Raw genomic sequence first — 13463 nt, 5'->3', positions numbered from 1 at the left:
CAAGGACAACAGGTCACTGAAGTAGTGGTGTGGTACAAACCAATGACAACCAGACTTTAATACAACCTTTATTGTCTTGTTCTTGTTTGCTTAAATTAAAATGTCCTCCTTTGTAAAATCCAAAAAGAAACTAAAATAACCTGAACAGGAGTGATAAAGCCCACCTTAATTTAAATTGATACACAAAACATTTTACAATTAGTAACTTTAAAGTGTTTGCAAAACACTGCTCCAGCTCTGCTTGGTTTGGTAGGTTTTGGCATCTTAACATGGATGCCTTCAGTTGGTTGCTTCTTAAAAAAAAAAAAAAAAATGATTATTGCAATTCAGACCAAAAAAAAAATGCTGCTAAAACCACAACTTAAGAGAAATATGCATTAGTGCCTATGTTGTTGAACTTCCAGCCACACACACACACACACAGAACACCTGATGTAAGCGGTCACACAAACAATTGCCTCCCTGAAAGGGATAAGCATTTCAGACACACACACACACTTTCTCTATCACACATCACCAGCCCACACACCATCACGTGCTTGTTAATCATGTTCTCATCGCCAAAAGGAATTCACCAGGGCAACGACACACACAGGGCGCGTTCCTATGCCTGACAGTTCTTACTACGCCTGGATAGGTATTTTGAGTATCAGCTAACCACTTCATGTTATAACAATTTGTCAGTCGATGACGTGGCAGGCAAACATTGGTTGTTGCGTCACCTCGTCTTAGCTGTGAAACGCACCCATAGACGCCTCCTATCCCGTCACTCGTCTCATGCACAGTTCCACAGGCAGGCAGGAGGGCACCATGTACAGCTTGTAACAAGTGATCAGTCATCATCAGCATGGCATTATAAGAACCGACTTGATTGAGTAAGAAAACGTAACGAGGTCAGCATTTTGAAGTAAAAACTAAAGAGATAAAGGACATCTTGGATTTTTCCACAATTTAACCAACATACAACAAGATACATTAGACATCATAGCAGTGACATAGCAGTGTGTAACTGGTGAGAAAGAGAGTCAGAAAGGGTTGGGCCAGGTAGGTAGGTACTGTGGAAACAAGATCCTGTAGGTTTGTATAGTAGAGGGGTGTTGTAATAAGGTGTTACACATCACATAGGAAGAGCTCCATGTGTTGTCACGTTGTTGGTTTCTCTACAGGCCTGAATGATAGGATCTCAGTGAGTTCTGGTTAATGGGTGAAGAGTCGTCATCCAGATGAGTGAGTCTAACGGATTCCACCTTGGTCTGTTCAAGTCTTGCTGTTGAAGTCTTCATTTAAGGGAAAAATATGTATGTATGTTGAGTAGTGTTGGCATGTCACGGTCTATTAATGACACAATGTGTGAGAGTTAACGTCAGAGGATCTGCGTGTTTGTGACTAGTGTCATTTCATCTGTGTGTGTTTATGTATATGTGTGTGAGAACATGTGTAAGTGCATGTTTATTCGGTGTGTACACACAGTATAAATACATTTATACTGTATTCGCGTGTAGGTTCATGTATTAGGTGTGGTCATTCAGATGGAATCAGCCCCTCCTAACAGGTCTCCAGGCAGCAGAGCAGCAGGACTCCCCATCTGGTGTGGATCCTCTATGGCAGGGGACCCCCACATACTACTGCTGGGGTACCCTCCACCCCCCATCCCTCCCCACAAACCCTGTCTGCTGGGCTCACCACCCCCAGCCACCCCAGCACCATTGTTGCTCCACTGGGCAAACATGCTCAGGCCAGGCCCCTGGGCAGGGGTAGTATCCAGGCAGCCTCCTGTACTGTCCAAACTCTGCCAGCCAGAGCTGACGGGCCCCGAGCTGCCTCCTCCTCCAGGGACAGAGCAATCTCCTCCTCCTCTGGTTCTGTCTCGTTCCCTCTCTCCACTCCCTCCGCTGCTATTGGCCCCCACTGCACCTGTCCCTGTGGGCCCCCCCTGGCTTCCGCTGGCCCCTCCTCCCGCCTGGGAATGTGCAAAATAGCGAGCAACCTCTTCCTCGCTCACAAACTTGGCCAAGATGGTGGTATTGCCCAGGACACACCTGGAAAGAGAGAGGAGAGTGTAAGGAGTGATTTAATGTTGTTTTGTGTTCACTGGCTGTTATCTATTAGTCGTAACATTCTATTATAGTAACCCCCTCATTAAGTCCATGCAGGTTTTTCCCATTTACTATGAAATTACTTTATTCCTAGCTCACCAGACAGTCTGCATGGAATGTCATTGATTTTCAGTCTATGGTTGGTCTATTGAACCAGTGTTCTTTCCACCAGCACATGGAGTAGCCAGCCAAATCGAATAAGTAGCCGGCCAGGCTCCGGTGGGGGGTGGGTTGAGATAGAGCTTGTTCGGCAAAAAAAAACTATTTTAGTGGCCTCTGGTACATTCTAATGCTAAATTGCGTTTACAACCAGCAACTATCAGGACATAATGCTGGTCACATTTGTTTTCATACTTTTAGAGGTTTCGATTCATCAGCTGTTGTACAATATGATATAAAACACAGGGAAAGTACATTTTGACTGCACTCGGTCTTTAAAATAATCCTGTAATTATGCTGACTTCCACAGGCTTCAAGCTTCCATTTAAGAGGCATTTTTTGTAATTTTCTTGAACTTAAACTTTCACCCCTTTTTAAGGACATCACTGCCGGCCAAACTCTCCCCTGACCCGGACGATGCTGGGCCAATTGTGCACCATCCCATGGGTGTCCCGGTCACGGCCGGTTGCGACATGCTATGCTAATATCTTTGAAAATACCATCTAAGTATCATTAGCTTTTAAAACAATTAAAGCAGTTCTCTTATCATATTTTGGACCAGTGAGGCTCCTTCTAGTCAACCAATGGTTCCTGCAGGGAGGAGGATTCACCATCCTCATTGAATGTTTTAATAATATATTTGCGGATAATCACAACAAAAAACTGCCGGTATGCAAATTATGGGAGCCAAATGAACAGCTCTCTTAACGATGCGCTTACCTACTGACAAGTCACTCACTTTAACATCACTTTTTTATTTTTATTTTATCTTTGTTTAACCAGGTAGGCTAGTTGAGAACAAGTTCTCATTTACAACTGCGACCTGGCCAAGATAAAGCAAAGCAGTTTGACACATACAGAGTTACACATTAAGTAAAACAAACACAGTCAATAATACAGTACAAAAACAAGTCTATATACAATGTGAGCAAATGAGATAAGGGAGGTAAAGGCAATAAAAAGGCCACGGTGGCAAAGTAAATACACTGGAATTGTAGATTTTCAGTAGGTGAATGTGCAAAGTAGAAATACTGGGGTGCAAGGGAGCAAAAATAAATAAATAAATACAGTAGGGGATGAGGTAATTGTTTGGGCTATGTACAGGTGCAGTGATCTGTGAGCTGCTCTGACAGCTGGTAAGGGAAATAAGTCTTTCCAGTTTCAGAGATTTTTGTAGTTCGTTCAGTCATTGGCAGCAGAGAACTGGAAGGAGGGGGCCAAAGGAGGAATTGGCCCTGGGGGTGACCAGTGAAATACACCTGCTGGAGCGCGTGCTACGGGTGGCGTTGCTATGGTGACCAGCGAGCTGAGATAAGGCGGGACTTTACCTAGCAGGGTCTTGTAGATGACCTGGAACCAGTGGGTTTGACGACGAGTATGAAGCGAGGGCCAGCCAAAGAGAGCGTACAGGTCGCAGTGGTGGGTAGTATATGGGGCTTTGGTGACAAAACGGATGGCACTGTGATAGACTGCATCCAATTTTGTTAAGTAGGGTGTTGGAGGCTTATTTTGTAAATGACATCGCCGAAGTCGAGGATCGGTAGGATGGTCAGATTTACGAGGGTATGTTTGGCAGCATGAGTGAAGGATGCTTTGTTGCGGAATAGGAAGCCAATTCTAGATTTAACTTTGGATTGGAGATGTTTGATGTGAGTCTGGAAGGAGAGTTAACAGTCTAACCAGACACCTAGGTATTTGTAGTTGTCCACATATTCTAAGTCAGAACCGTCCAGAGTAGTGATGCTGTGCGGGCGGGTAGGTGTCTGGCAAGTCCTGACAAACGAGCTCTTTAGTTTACTTGTCCGAATGAGATACCATGGACGTATACCGTGCAATCGGAAAGTATTCAGACCCCTTGACTTTTTCCACATTTTGTAACGTTAGCCTTACTCTAAAATGGATTAAATCGAAATTTCCCTCTTCAATCTACACACAACACCCCCATAATGACAAAGCGAAAACAGGTTTTTAGAAATACCTTATTTACATAAGTACTCTGACACTTTGCTATGAGAATTGAAATTGAGCTCAAGTGCATCCTGTTTCCATTGATCATTGTTGAGATGTTTCTTCAACTTGGAGTCCACCTGTGGTAAATTCAATTGATTAGACATGATTTGGAAAGGCCCACCTGTCTACATAAGACCCCACAGTTGACAGTGCATGTCAGAGCAAAAACCAAGCCATCAGGTCGAAGGAATTGACCTGAAAAAAGCTGTGCAGCGAACCTTCCCATCCAACCTGACAGAGCATTAGGATCTGCAGAGAATGGGCGAAAGTCCCCAAATACAGGCGTGCCAAGCTTATTGCATCATACCCAAGTAGACTCAAGGCTGTAATAGCTGGCAAAGGTGCTTCAACAAAGTACTAAGTAAAGGGTCTGAAAACTTTTGTAAATGTGTTTTCATTTTATATACATTTGCAAAAATTCCAACAAATCTTTGTTTCATCATTATGGGGTATTGTGTATAGATTGAGGAGAAAAAACGATTTAATCAATTTTATCATAAGGGTAAATGAAGGTGTCTTAATACTTTCCGAATGCACTGTATGAAAGACTTTATTCAGTCAATTCGACACCTTTTATAAACTAGTCAAGCTCGCTGTTTGTCAATCAAAGCACAGTAAATAGCCTAGGCACCACCAATCCGTGGCAGGGCCAGTCAGCCAAAAATCGAATGGCCCGAACAGAATTTCTATATGGTGTAGTTCTTAACTGCATTGGGGTCATGCAGGGCCTATAGCAGCGCTTCCAAAACTCGGTCCTCGGGACCCCAAGTTTTGGTGTTTGCCCTCGCACTACACAGCTGATTCAAATAATCATCAAGTTTGACCAATAAAAATAGCTGTGTAGTGCTAGGTCACAAACCAAAATGTGCACACCCCTTGGGGTGCAGAGGGCAGAGTTTGGGGAAACGCTAGCCTATAGGTTGGAATACTTTATATTAATCGGCTACATTTGGTTATGATGATGTGTATTAAAGCTGTGTAATATAATTAAGCAAGTCATTACTATATTCTTCAGGACTACAATGTATTCATGTATTTTTGTTTCTAAAGTATGTCACTTAGAGAAGATTAGAAAATGGGATGTTAGGTTGTAGTTTGAAATACTTGCTACACCAGAAGTTAATGGTTATCTGTATGAGTAATGTATATGGTGGGGTCAATTAAGGGTGGATATGAGCCATGGGCTTTGAGAGTTACAAAGTAAGGGAAAAGGCAATCACATGGTTGCGGTCACTGATAAGGTTGGATAGCTATGGATTAGTGAGGAATGTGAGCCGAGGTCAGGTCAGATGAAAGGAGAAGGAACAGTTTATTACACACATCACTTAGCCTGCCTAGCAACAAAGATGTAATGTTTTGAGAAAAGGAGATCTCACCTAAAGTGGGGTATAAATACTTGTGCTGGTGGGAACATTTCAGCTGTCTGACCCATTGGGTGAATAAACTTGGTTTGCATTGCACTTTTCCTAGTTGTCCGTTAGGTTCTAAATAAACAGAGTAAAAACGAAAGCCCTTTAAGACCAACATTCCAAAAGAGATAGACATGGTGACAGTAGGCTAGCTGTTTATTTGTAGCATTCTTTTTGCAGACTATCAACAGTAGCCAGCATATTGCTAGTATGTTCACTACTCAAGGTTAACTTTTGTAAATCACTTTCCCTAAAATAAATAAACTCTGAGTAGATTGATGGGTGTTTCTTTTAGCTCTGGACAGTTGTGACTAACGGAAGTGTGGTGGTGCTTGATCATATTGATCAATTACAAATAGCATGACATTTACGAGTGTAGTCTTCAGTGGTAGACTGTGAAAGAGCAGGTAAATATTTTACACGAATGCAAAAATGATCTAAAAAGTTACTGGCCACTGACGAGATCCACTGGCCCAAAGGGTTTTTACTGGCACCGAAGGGCCATCGTTAATGTTGGACCCTGCATGCTAAAGAAAATAAATGACTGTGCCAGAAAACAATAAGTGGATTTCGACTATACGGGATGTGCAAATTCATCCTCTCTCCCTCTGTGTAGAAAATCGACTGCAATCACAACACAAACCCAGGTACCGAGAGGCGGGACAGACAGCACTGTCAAACCAGCAGTGTTTGTCTGTCGTCGCTCAATTTGTGACCGACAGGCACACTGCCTATCAAAATATGGGTAGAAGATGCATGACGTTCATTCTAGCGGGAGAGGGCTCAGCAGACTTGTTTCTAACTAGAAAAATTAACTAGGCTACTTTTCAGTTAAGTGGAAAAAGTATCTGTCTGAAAAGGAGTCTGTAATCATCTGTAAAGCCGGCAATAAAACACAGTGGAGCTGCTGCCTGTTCATCTACAGAACTACACCATGATTGACAGGCTAAGAGGGGCTTACATGTGTAGTGCGCTCTGGGCCTTCGCAGCTTCCTGTGGGGTGCTGTAGCGAATCAGAGCGCTGCCCTGGGTCAGGCCGAGGTGAAAGGTCAGCAGGGGGCCATGCTGCATACAGATGGTACGGAGGGTGGAGCCGTCGATCTGCAGGATGGGACAACATGGAGGGACTGGGGTTAGGGATGACTTGTGCGGTAGAGGTGATATGTGCAAGAGAAGTGATGCTGTATGTGTGCACATGCGTGTGTGTTGTCCTGAGGAATGGTGTGTGTGTGTAGTCTTTATGAGGGATGATGTGTGTGTGTGTGTGTGTGTGTGTGTGTGTGTGTGTGTGTGTGTGTGTGTGTGTGTGTGTGTGTGTGTGTGTGTGTGTACCTGTGGAGTGAGATTGCAGAGCACCAGCCAGCAGCTTCCTCTGGAGGTCCCCCCATCACTCCAAGCAGAGCCTATTAGCACCAAACCACACACGGGGATCAGTTCCACATAGTAGTCAACCCCTACCTCTGTACCTGCGGCAGCCAGTTCTGGACCAATGAATGAGAAATAAGCCCTGTACTTCAAGCTTGGTGAATAAAATATAAATGGGCTTTGAGGCCTAACCACCTAGCTATGCAATTTCTCTGGGGTTCTGTCCCAAATGGCACCCTATTCCCTTTATAGTGCGCTACTATTGACCAGGGCCAATAGGGAATAGGGTGCCATTAGGTATGTGGAAGCAGATCAAGGCAACGGACATCTGGGTACATTTAATACTTCACCAGGCAGCAGGCAGGACAGACCAGGGTGGAAAGACTCAAACACCCTGTTATGACTTTACCAGGGCCATATCTGGTTTCCTGGCTCCCGCTCGAGCTGCCCCAGCCACGGGCCTGCCACGGGCCACGGGACGGCGAGGCCTGCTTCTGATTGGTGAGTCCCGGGGGTGGTCGTGACAGCTGCTGGGACTGTTGGTTGCGATTGGTCTTCCACATCTTGTTGTGTCCAATGGGCTCAGGGGGCCAGCTGGTCTTGTACTCTGTGTACTTTGCTATGGGCAACAGGAAATGAACTACTCAGACCTGGGTCTGACTAACAGCAGGATGAACACAGCCAGACTAAACTCAGACAGTTGATACTTGACACCCTGAACGACAACATTTGAGAGTAAATAAAAGGAAAAGCATAGTGTATATTTTGAACCCCAGCAAAATGTTTAGGGTGTGTTTGTAAATTCGAACTGGAGTGCCAGAATGTGCTCTGGGCGTTCGTAAATTCAGAGTGTTTCGCTCTCGGAGCATTCAGAGCGCACACACTGGACGGTCTGGGTGAGAAGTAGGGTTGATCCAAGCGTTCTGACCTCACAACGGCAGTCAAGCAGCCAAGCTAACTGGCTTACTTGCTAGCTACTTCCAGAGAAAAACGAGAGAACAGATCACTCTGACCCTTTTTACTCACCCTAGCAGAGCTGTTAAGGCTGTTTTCATGTTATCCAGAGAGTCGGTGACTAACTGTGCTGCTGGCAACAATTTAATTACGAGTTTTTGTCGACGTTTACTGACACATTCAACGGGTGTTGAGTGTTTGTAAATCCATTAGTTATTCTGCACTCTGGCATACTCAGAAGAGAGTGCTCTGAAATCAGAGTAGATAGGCAGAGTGAATTTACAGACGCACGCTAAGTGAACGTGATAGCTGTTTTGGTGAAAGGCACCTTTGGACTTCATAGCACATCCATAAAGCATACATAGCACATTAATAGTGTTACGTTTTCAGTCTGTTACCCGAGTTGTGTGCGTTGTTGAGGGGGCTGTCTGAGGCACTGTAGGGCCAGGCACCAGGTGAAGGCAGCAAGGTGTTCAGGGAGGGGTTGGCTTCTGGAACACAAACACAACAAGCTTAACTCATGGGGGTATGCGTACCCACATCCATACCCCCCACCTTGTGAGCAAAACATTTTAGCGGCCTCCTTCGTGACAGCGAAGATTAACTTCAAATCTTTTATATTTTATGTCATGCAATTCGGCAAATTTTTCCACAGGGCATAGAGACAATTTAGCAGTTTTAAAGCAAATTTGTAAGTTCCCCCAAATTTTTTTTATCTGAAATTGGTCCACGGACCACCAGTTGTCCATCCCGGATATAGTAAAATAGAGTATATTATTAAAACAACTTGATGTTTAACTGGTGCATGCATTGATGGATATGATTTCAGTGGTATACTAGTTTCTTTGACTTTGTGAGGACGAGGGCTGATGACAGCATACTTATGTAATGTGTTATTGTTACGTAATATGTCAGGTCAGCTGGTCTCTTATCAACAGGTGCTCAGAAAGTGGACTTAGTCATAGATAGTTGCAACTCTGCTTGAGTCTCGGTAGGTACCTGTGTTGTCTCTTAGCAACTGGTGCTCGGTGTCGTTGAGGCTGGACGGCCCAGGGATTCCCATCATGCTCCCTGGGGTCATGTAGGGGTCAGACTCAGGGTCGATGCTCTGGATCCCCTTCCAGGGCACGCCGGGCTGGAACTCTGGCAAACAGAAATTATAGATTTTTATTTTGAAAACAAACAGATGAAGCCACCTCATCGACTTAACCCTGGTCCCAGAGAGCTACAGGGTGTTGCAGGCTTTTGTTACAGCCCAACTAACTGATTCAGTGGATTTGGTCAAATCAGGTGTGTTAGTGGTTGGATAGATCAAAATCCTGCAGATTCAGTTGGTATTTAGAATGGCCACGCACCAGGAGGCCAGCTGGACGTGCCCTGGGGCTTGGAGCCCATCTTGTTCCCAGGAGTACGATGCCAGTTGTCCCTCTGGAGGGGCATGCCTAGCCCCTCCCCTCCCATCATGTCATACTGGGAGTATGGAGAGCCCACCCTTCTCATAGGGGTGGACATAGGACCTGAGAGGAAGAGGGGGATTGAAAGAGGGAGAAGAGAAGACAATAAGAGAGCGATACAGAGGAGAGAGAGAGAGATGAAGAAAGACAAATATAGCCAGATGAAAAAGCAGAAGATGGGTCAACAATCAACATATACATGTTGGCATTTACATTTTAGACATTTAGATGATGCTCTTATCCAGAACAACTTACATGAGCAATTGGAGCTAAGTGCCCTGCTCAAGGGCACATCAGCATATTTTTTGGCTTGGGGATTCAAACCAGCGAACTTTCGGTTACTGGCACAACGCTCTTAACCACTAGGCTACCTGCTGCCCCATGTCATACTATAATTAATTCCGTAAACTCACTACAGTGTTAGGACTCTCTCACCGTTTTTGTTGAGGCTCTCAGGAGGGGAGGGGGCAGGAGAGTGACCCTCCATCATCCATTTGAAGCGGGACTGCTGCCCCCCCATGTCCTTCATCCCCCCTGGGCCTCCCATCACCGAGCCACCCATGTCCAGACCAGACAGGTTCACTCCTCCACCATAGCCTGAGAGGGAGGGGGACAGGTAGGGGTTAGAGCTGATGGCAGGGGGCCTGTATGACTCAATTACATGCAGAGAATCAGTCAGTATGCAATGAAAATCCTCAAGACGGTTTACACTGACAGTAAGCATTTGGTTGGACGGTGTGTACCATGTGTATCCTGTACATACGACAAATAAAACTAACATTGTTAGTGGTTTGTATTGAAAATAAGATGTATAACACAGTTGTGTCAAAACGAGTGGGACGTTCTCTTGGGTAAAAAGGAAAATCAAGCATTTTTCAAAAAAGATTATCTATCCTTTACGTCCATTCATGTCATTATTTCCAGCGCTCACCAGAGTAGCCCTGTGTTTTCTGGTGCAGGTCCACAGAGCCACCCATGCCTGGATGGGGCAGGGAGTCGGCCATAGGCAGTTTGGGGCCTCCTCCTCCCAGGTCAGAGGGTGATAGTTTGGAGCCCCCTCCGACACCCTGCTGCTGCCTCTGCTGCTGGAGAACAGCCACGATCCTGGCCAGCTGAGGAGAGAGATGAGGGATGAGTGGAATTGGAACCCTGTGAGCAGACATGCAACATGGGTGCAACACCAGCCTATGACTATTCATGTGAAAAGTCATACAAATCAGAATTCAACATTTGTGTTCAAAACATATAGTATTTTCTCAAGTACAGAGGTTCACCTGATTCATAGCGGGCACGTTTCATTCTCCGTTGAAATAACTAGGGTTATGTCGTTTCCAGTTGAAATAACTAGGGTTTTGTTCAATGTTCATTCACATTTTTTGAGGCACTGAGCAAATTTTAGGTTCTTGCGAGCGGAAACTTGAACAGTGTGAGCACTTCATGCAACTTTCGGTGCGCATTCACAGTGAACACTGAGGCTGTACCCTTACAGTTTGACAGTAGCCAATAAGCTATTTGAGCATAATGAAGGCCTACCAACAAAACCAATGGAGCAAATCCCATAACAATTTCACATCGAAATGGCTTTTGAATTATATGACCTGGCCTATATGTGGTGTTCAATGCAGGCCTACATTGCATGAGACTTTTACATTATGAAGGGCATAACATTAATTCATGATTTTTTACTTGGCCTGTAACACCATGGACCAAATAGGTTACTGTAAAATTTCATTGTATGATGCAAGAAACCCCTTTATAAAATAAAATGTATTATTATTACCATACAGAGAATTAGATAATGTAGGCTACCCCTCTGCCTATTGGCTTATTCATGCCTGTCTCTAAATACAACACTGCCCCTTTGATTAAGACAAGCTTTTTACCTTAAGACTGGCTTTTCAAAGAAATGTAGCCTACATGTTTTGTGCTCTTGTAGGAAGCAGCAACTCCCCATTGCTGACCTATACTTATGTATAACTGGGATAATAACTCACTGATCTGAAAAGTGCCTTCACTCGCAGCTGATTGAAAGACCGCTTATGGGCCACCCCTGCCAATAGAATTCTACTCCGTTGCATTCTGGCTTTGCCTACAACAAAATCACAGACTCAATCTTGCAAAGTTAGATGTGTTTTGGTTTGTTGCATTGAAAAGGGACCGATATGTTGATTAGATCACAGAAGAACGGCCACGCTCGCTGCTTAGAGGGAACATTGGTTGTGTTGTTTCCAGTGCAGTAGTATTAGTAGCAGCTGTAACAGTAATAGCAGTTTGACCTGTTGTGGGTCGGCCTGCTGGCGTAGGTTCTGGGGGAACTTTCTCTGGTTCTGTAGGAGCTGTTGTAGCTGCTGTGGTGAGGTGAGCTGCTGGGGGTTCTGCTGCTGCTGGAGGAGGAGCTGGCAGGCCTGGGGGAGAGGGAGAGACCTGTTACAACACCCCAAGAGGAAGGCAGTCTCAACACAGTGCAGTGTTTCCTGCGGCGCCACGGCAAACTCATTGGCGCCACACCCCCAAAAATATGGAACATGAACAAATATTTCTGCCGAAGTTCACATTTAAGACATTAGAACAGTCCACTTTACTTTTCCTCTGCAAACAAAATGAGCAATGAAGAGAAAGATCTGACAACCCCATAGTATAATACTTAATCTGTTTACCTAGTCGGCTTGTTGTCGTGTTCTATGGGAGAGAAATATTCCTTGAGGCGCATTCAAGTTACGAGTGCCATATGGAGGGAAACATGCATTCTGACTACCTCAAAATAATTTTGGGGAGTGACTAATTGTGATGACAGGTGAAATGTTTTGTTGAGCAAGAGTAGTGGTAACCAGAGAAAGTGTTAGGGGGAGAAAATAGTGACATGAAGTGGTCTCTGCGAGAAGTACAGGCATGTTACCCTGAGTTTCCTTAACAGGAAGGCCTCCATTATATTTACTGTGTTCATCCAAGTTTTTTGGGACATAAAATACATCAATAGGATGCTAACTAGATAAAAGATGACATTTGGTATCTAGCTAATGATTAGCCCAATAGGCAACCCCATGCGTCAGCCTATTTATAGCCAGCCACTACTCTGAATCAATTGGGCGGCAGGTAATATGCTTATTGCATAACTGATAATATGGACTAGAGGTCGACCGATTAATCGGAATGGCTGATTAATTAGGGCCGATTTCAAGTTTTCATAACAATCGTAAATCGGTATTTTTGGACACCGATTTGGCAAAAACATTTATTTAACTAGGCAAGTCAGTTAAGAACACATTCTTATTTTCAATGACGGCCTAGGAACAGTGGGTTAACTGCCTTGTTCAGGGGCAGAACGACAGATTTTTACAGTGTCAGCTCGGGGATTCAATCTTGCAACCTTACGGTTAACTAGTCCAACGCTCTAACCACCTGCCTCACATTGCACTTCACGAGGACCCCGACTGTTACGCGAATGCAGTAAGAAGCCAAGGTAAGTTGCTAGCTAGCATTAAACTTATCTTATAAAAAACAATCAATCATAAATCACTAGTTAACTACACATGGTTGATGATATTACTAGTTTATCTAGCGTGTCCTGCGTTGTATATAATCGATGCAGTGCGCATTCGCGGAAAAGGACTGTCGTTGCGCCAACGTGTACATAACCATAAACATCAACGCCTTTCTTAAAATCAATACACAAAAGTATATATTATTAAACCTGCATATTTAGCTAAAAGAAATCCAGGTTAGCAGGCAATATTAACCAGGTGAAATTGTGTCACTTCTCTTGCGTTCATTGCACGCAGAGTCAGGGTATATGCAACAGTTTGGGCCGCCTGGCTCGTTGCAAACTAATTTGCCAGAATTTTACGTAAGTATGACATAACATTGAAGCTTGTGCAATGTAACAGGAATATTTAGACTTATGGATGCCACCCTTTAGATAAAATACGGAACGGTTCCGTATTTCACTGAAAGAATAAACGTTTTGTTTTCGAGATGATAGTTTCCAGATTCGACCATATTAATGACCTACGGCTCGT

At 44.3% G+C, this 13463-nt stretch overlaps 1 protein-coding gene across 7 annotated transcripts in view; it reads right to left on the bottom strand.

Annotated features, from left to right (window-relative positions):
• Nucleotides 1–55: 55 nt before the first annotated feature.
• The window catches only part of LOC129861788 (trinucleotide repeat-containing gene 6B protein-like), a 60390-nt gene continuing 46982 nt past the window's right edge, over nucleotides 56–13463 (bottom strand). For 6 of the 7 annotated variants that reach the window (XM_055932941.1, XM_055932953.1, XM_055932964.1 and 3 more), the window contains 10 exons: nucleotides 11724–11852; nucleotides 10379–10559; nucleotides 9883–10044; nucleotides 9349–9510; nucleotides 8993–9136; nucleotides 8392–8484; nucleotides 7449–7658; nucleotides 7007–7077; nucleotides 6636–6775; nucleotides 56–2039 (listed from right to left, as the gene is read on the bottom strand). In XM_055932941.1, coding sequence (XP_055788916.1) covers nucleotides 1526–2039; nucleotides 6636–6775; nucleotides 7007–7077; nucleotides 7449–7658; nucleotides 8392–8484; nucleotides 8993–9136; nucleotides 9349–9510; nucleotides 9883–10044; nucleotides 10379–10559; nucleotides 11724–11852 — 1806 coding nt within the window. In that variant the 3' untranslated portion in view covers nucleotides 56–1525. Of the gene's footprint in view, nucleotides 2040–5641; nucleotides 5750–6635; nucleotides 6776–7006; nucleotides 7078–7448; nucleotides 7659–8391; nucleotides 8485–8992; nucleotides 9137–9348; nucleotides 9511–9882; nucleotides 10045–10378; nucleotides 10560–11723; nucleotides 11853–13463 lie in introns of all 7 variants that reach the window. The other variant, XR_008760675.1, reaches the window with a different exon arrangement.

This window comes from Salvelinus fontinalis, chromosome 1 (assembly GCF_029448725.1).
Source record: "Salvelinus fontinalis isolate EN_2023a chromosome 1, ASM2944872v1, whole genome shotgun sequence".
Taxonomy (NCBI): Eukaryota; Metazoa; Chordata; class Actinopteri; order Salmoniformes; family Salmonidae; genus Salvelinus; species Salvelinus fontinalis.
The sequence above is the reverse complement of the archived record's forward strand: the minus strand, read 5'-3'. Positions and strand labels throughout refer to the sequence as shown.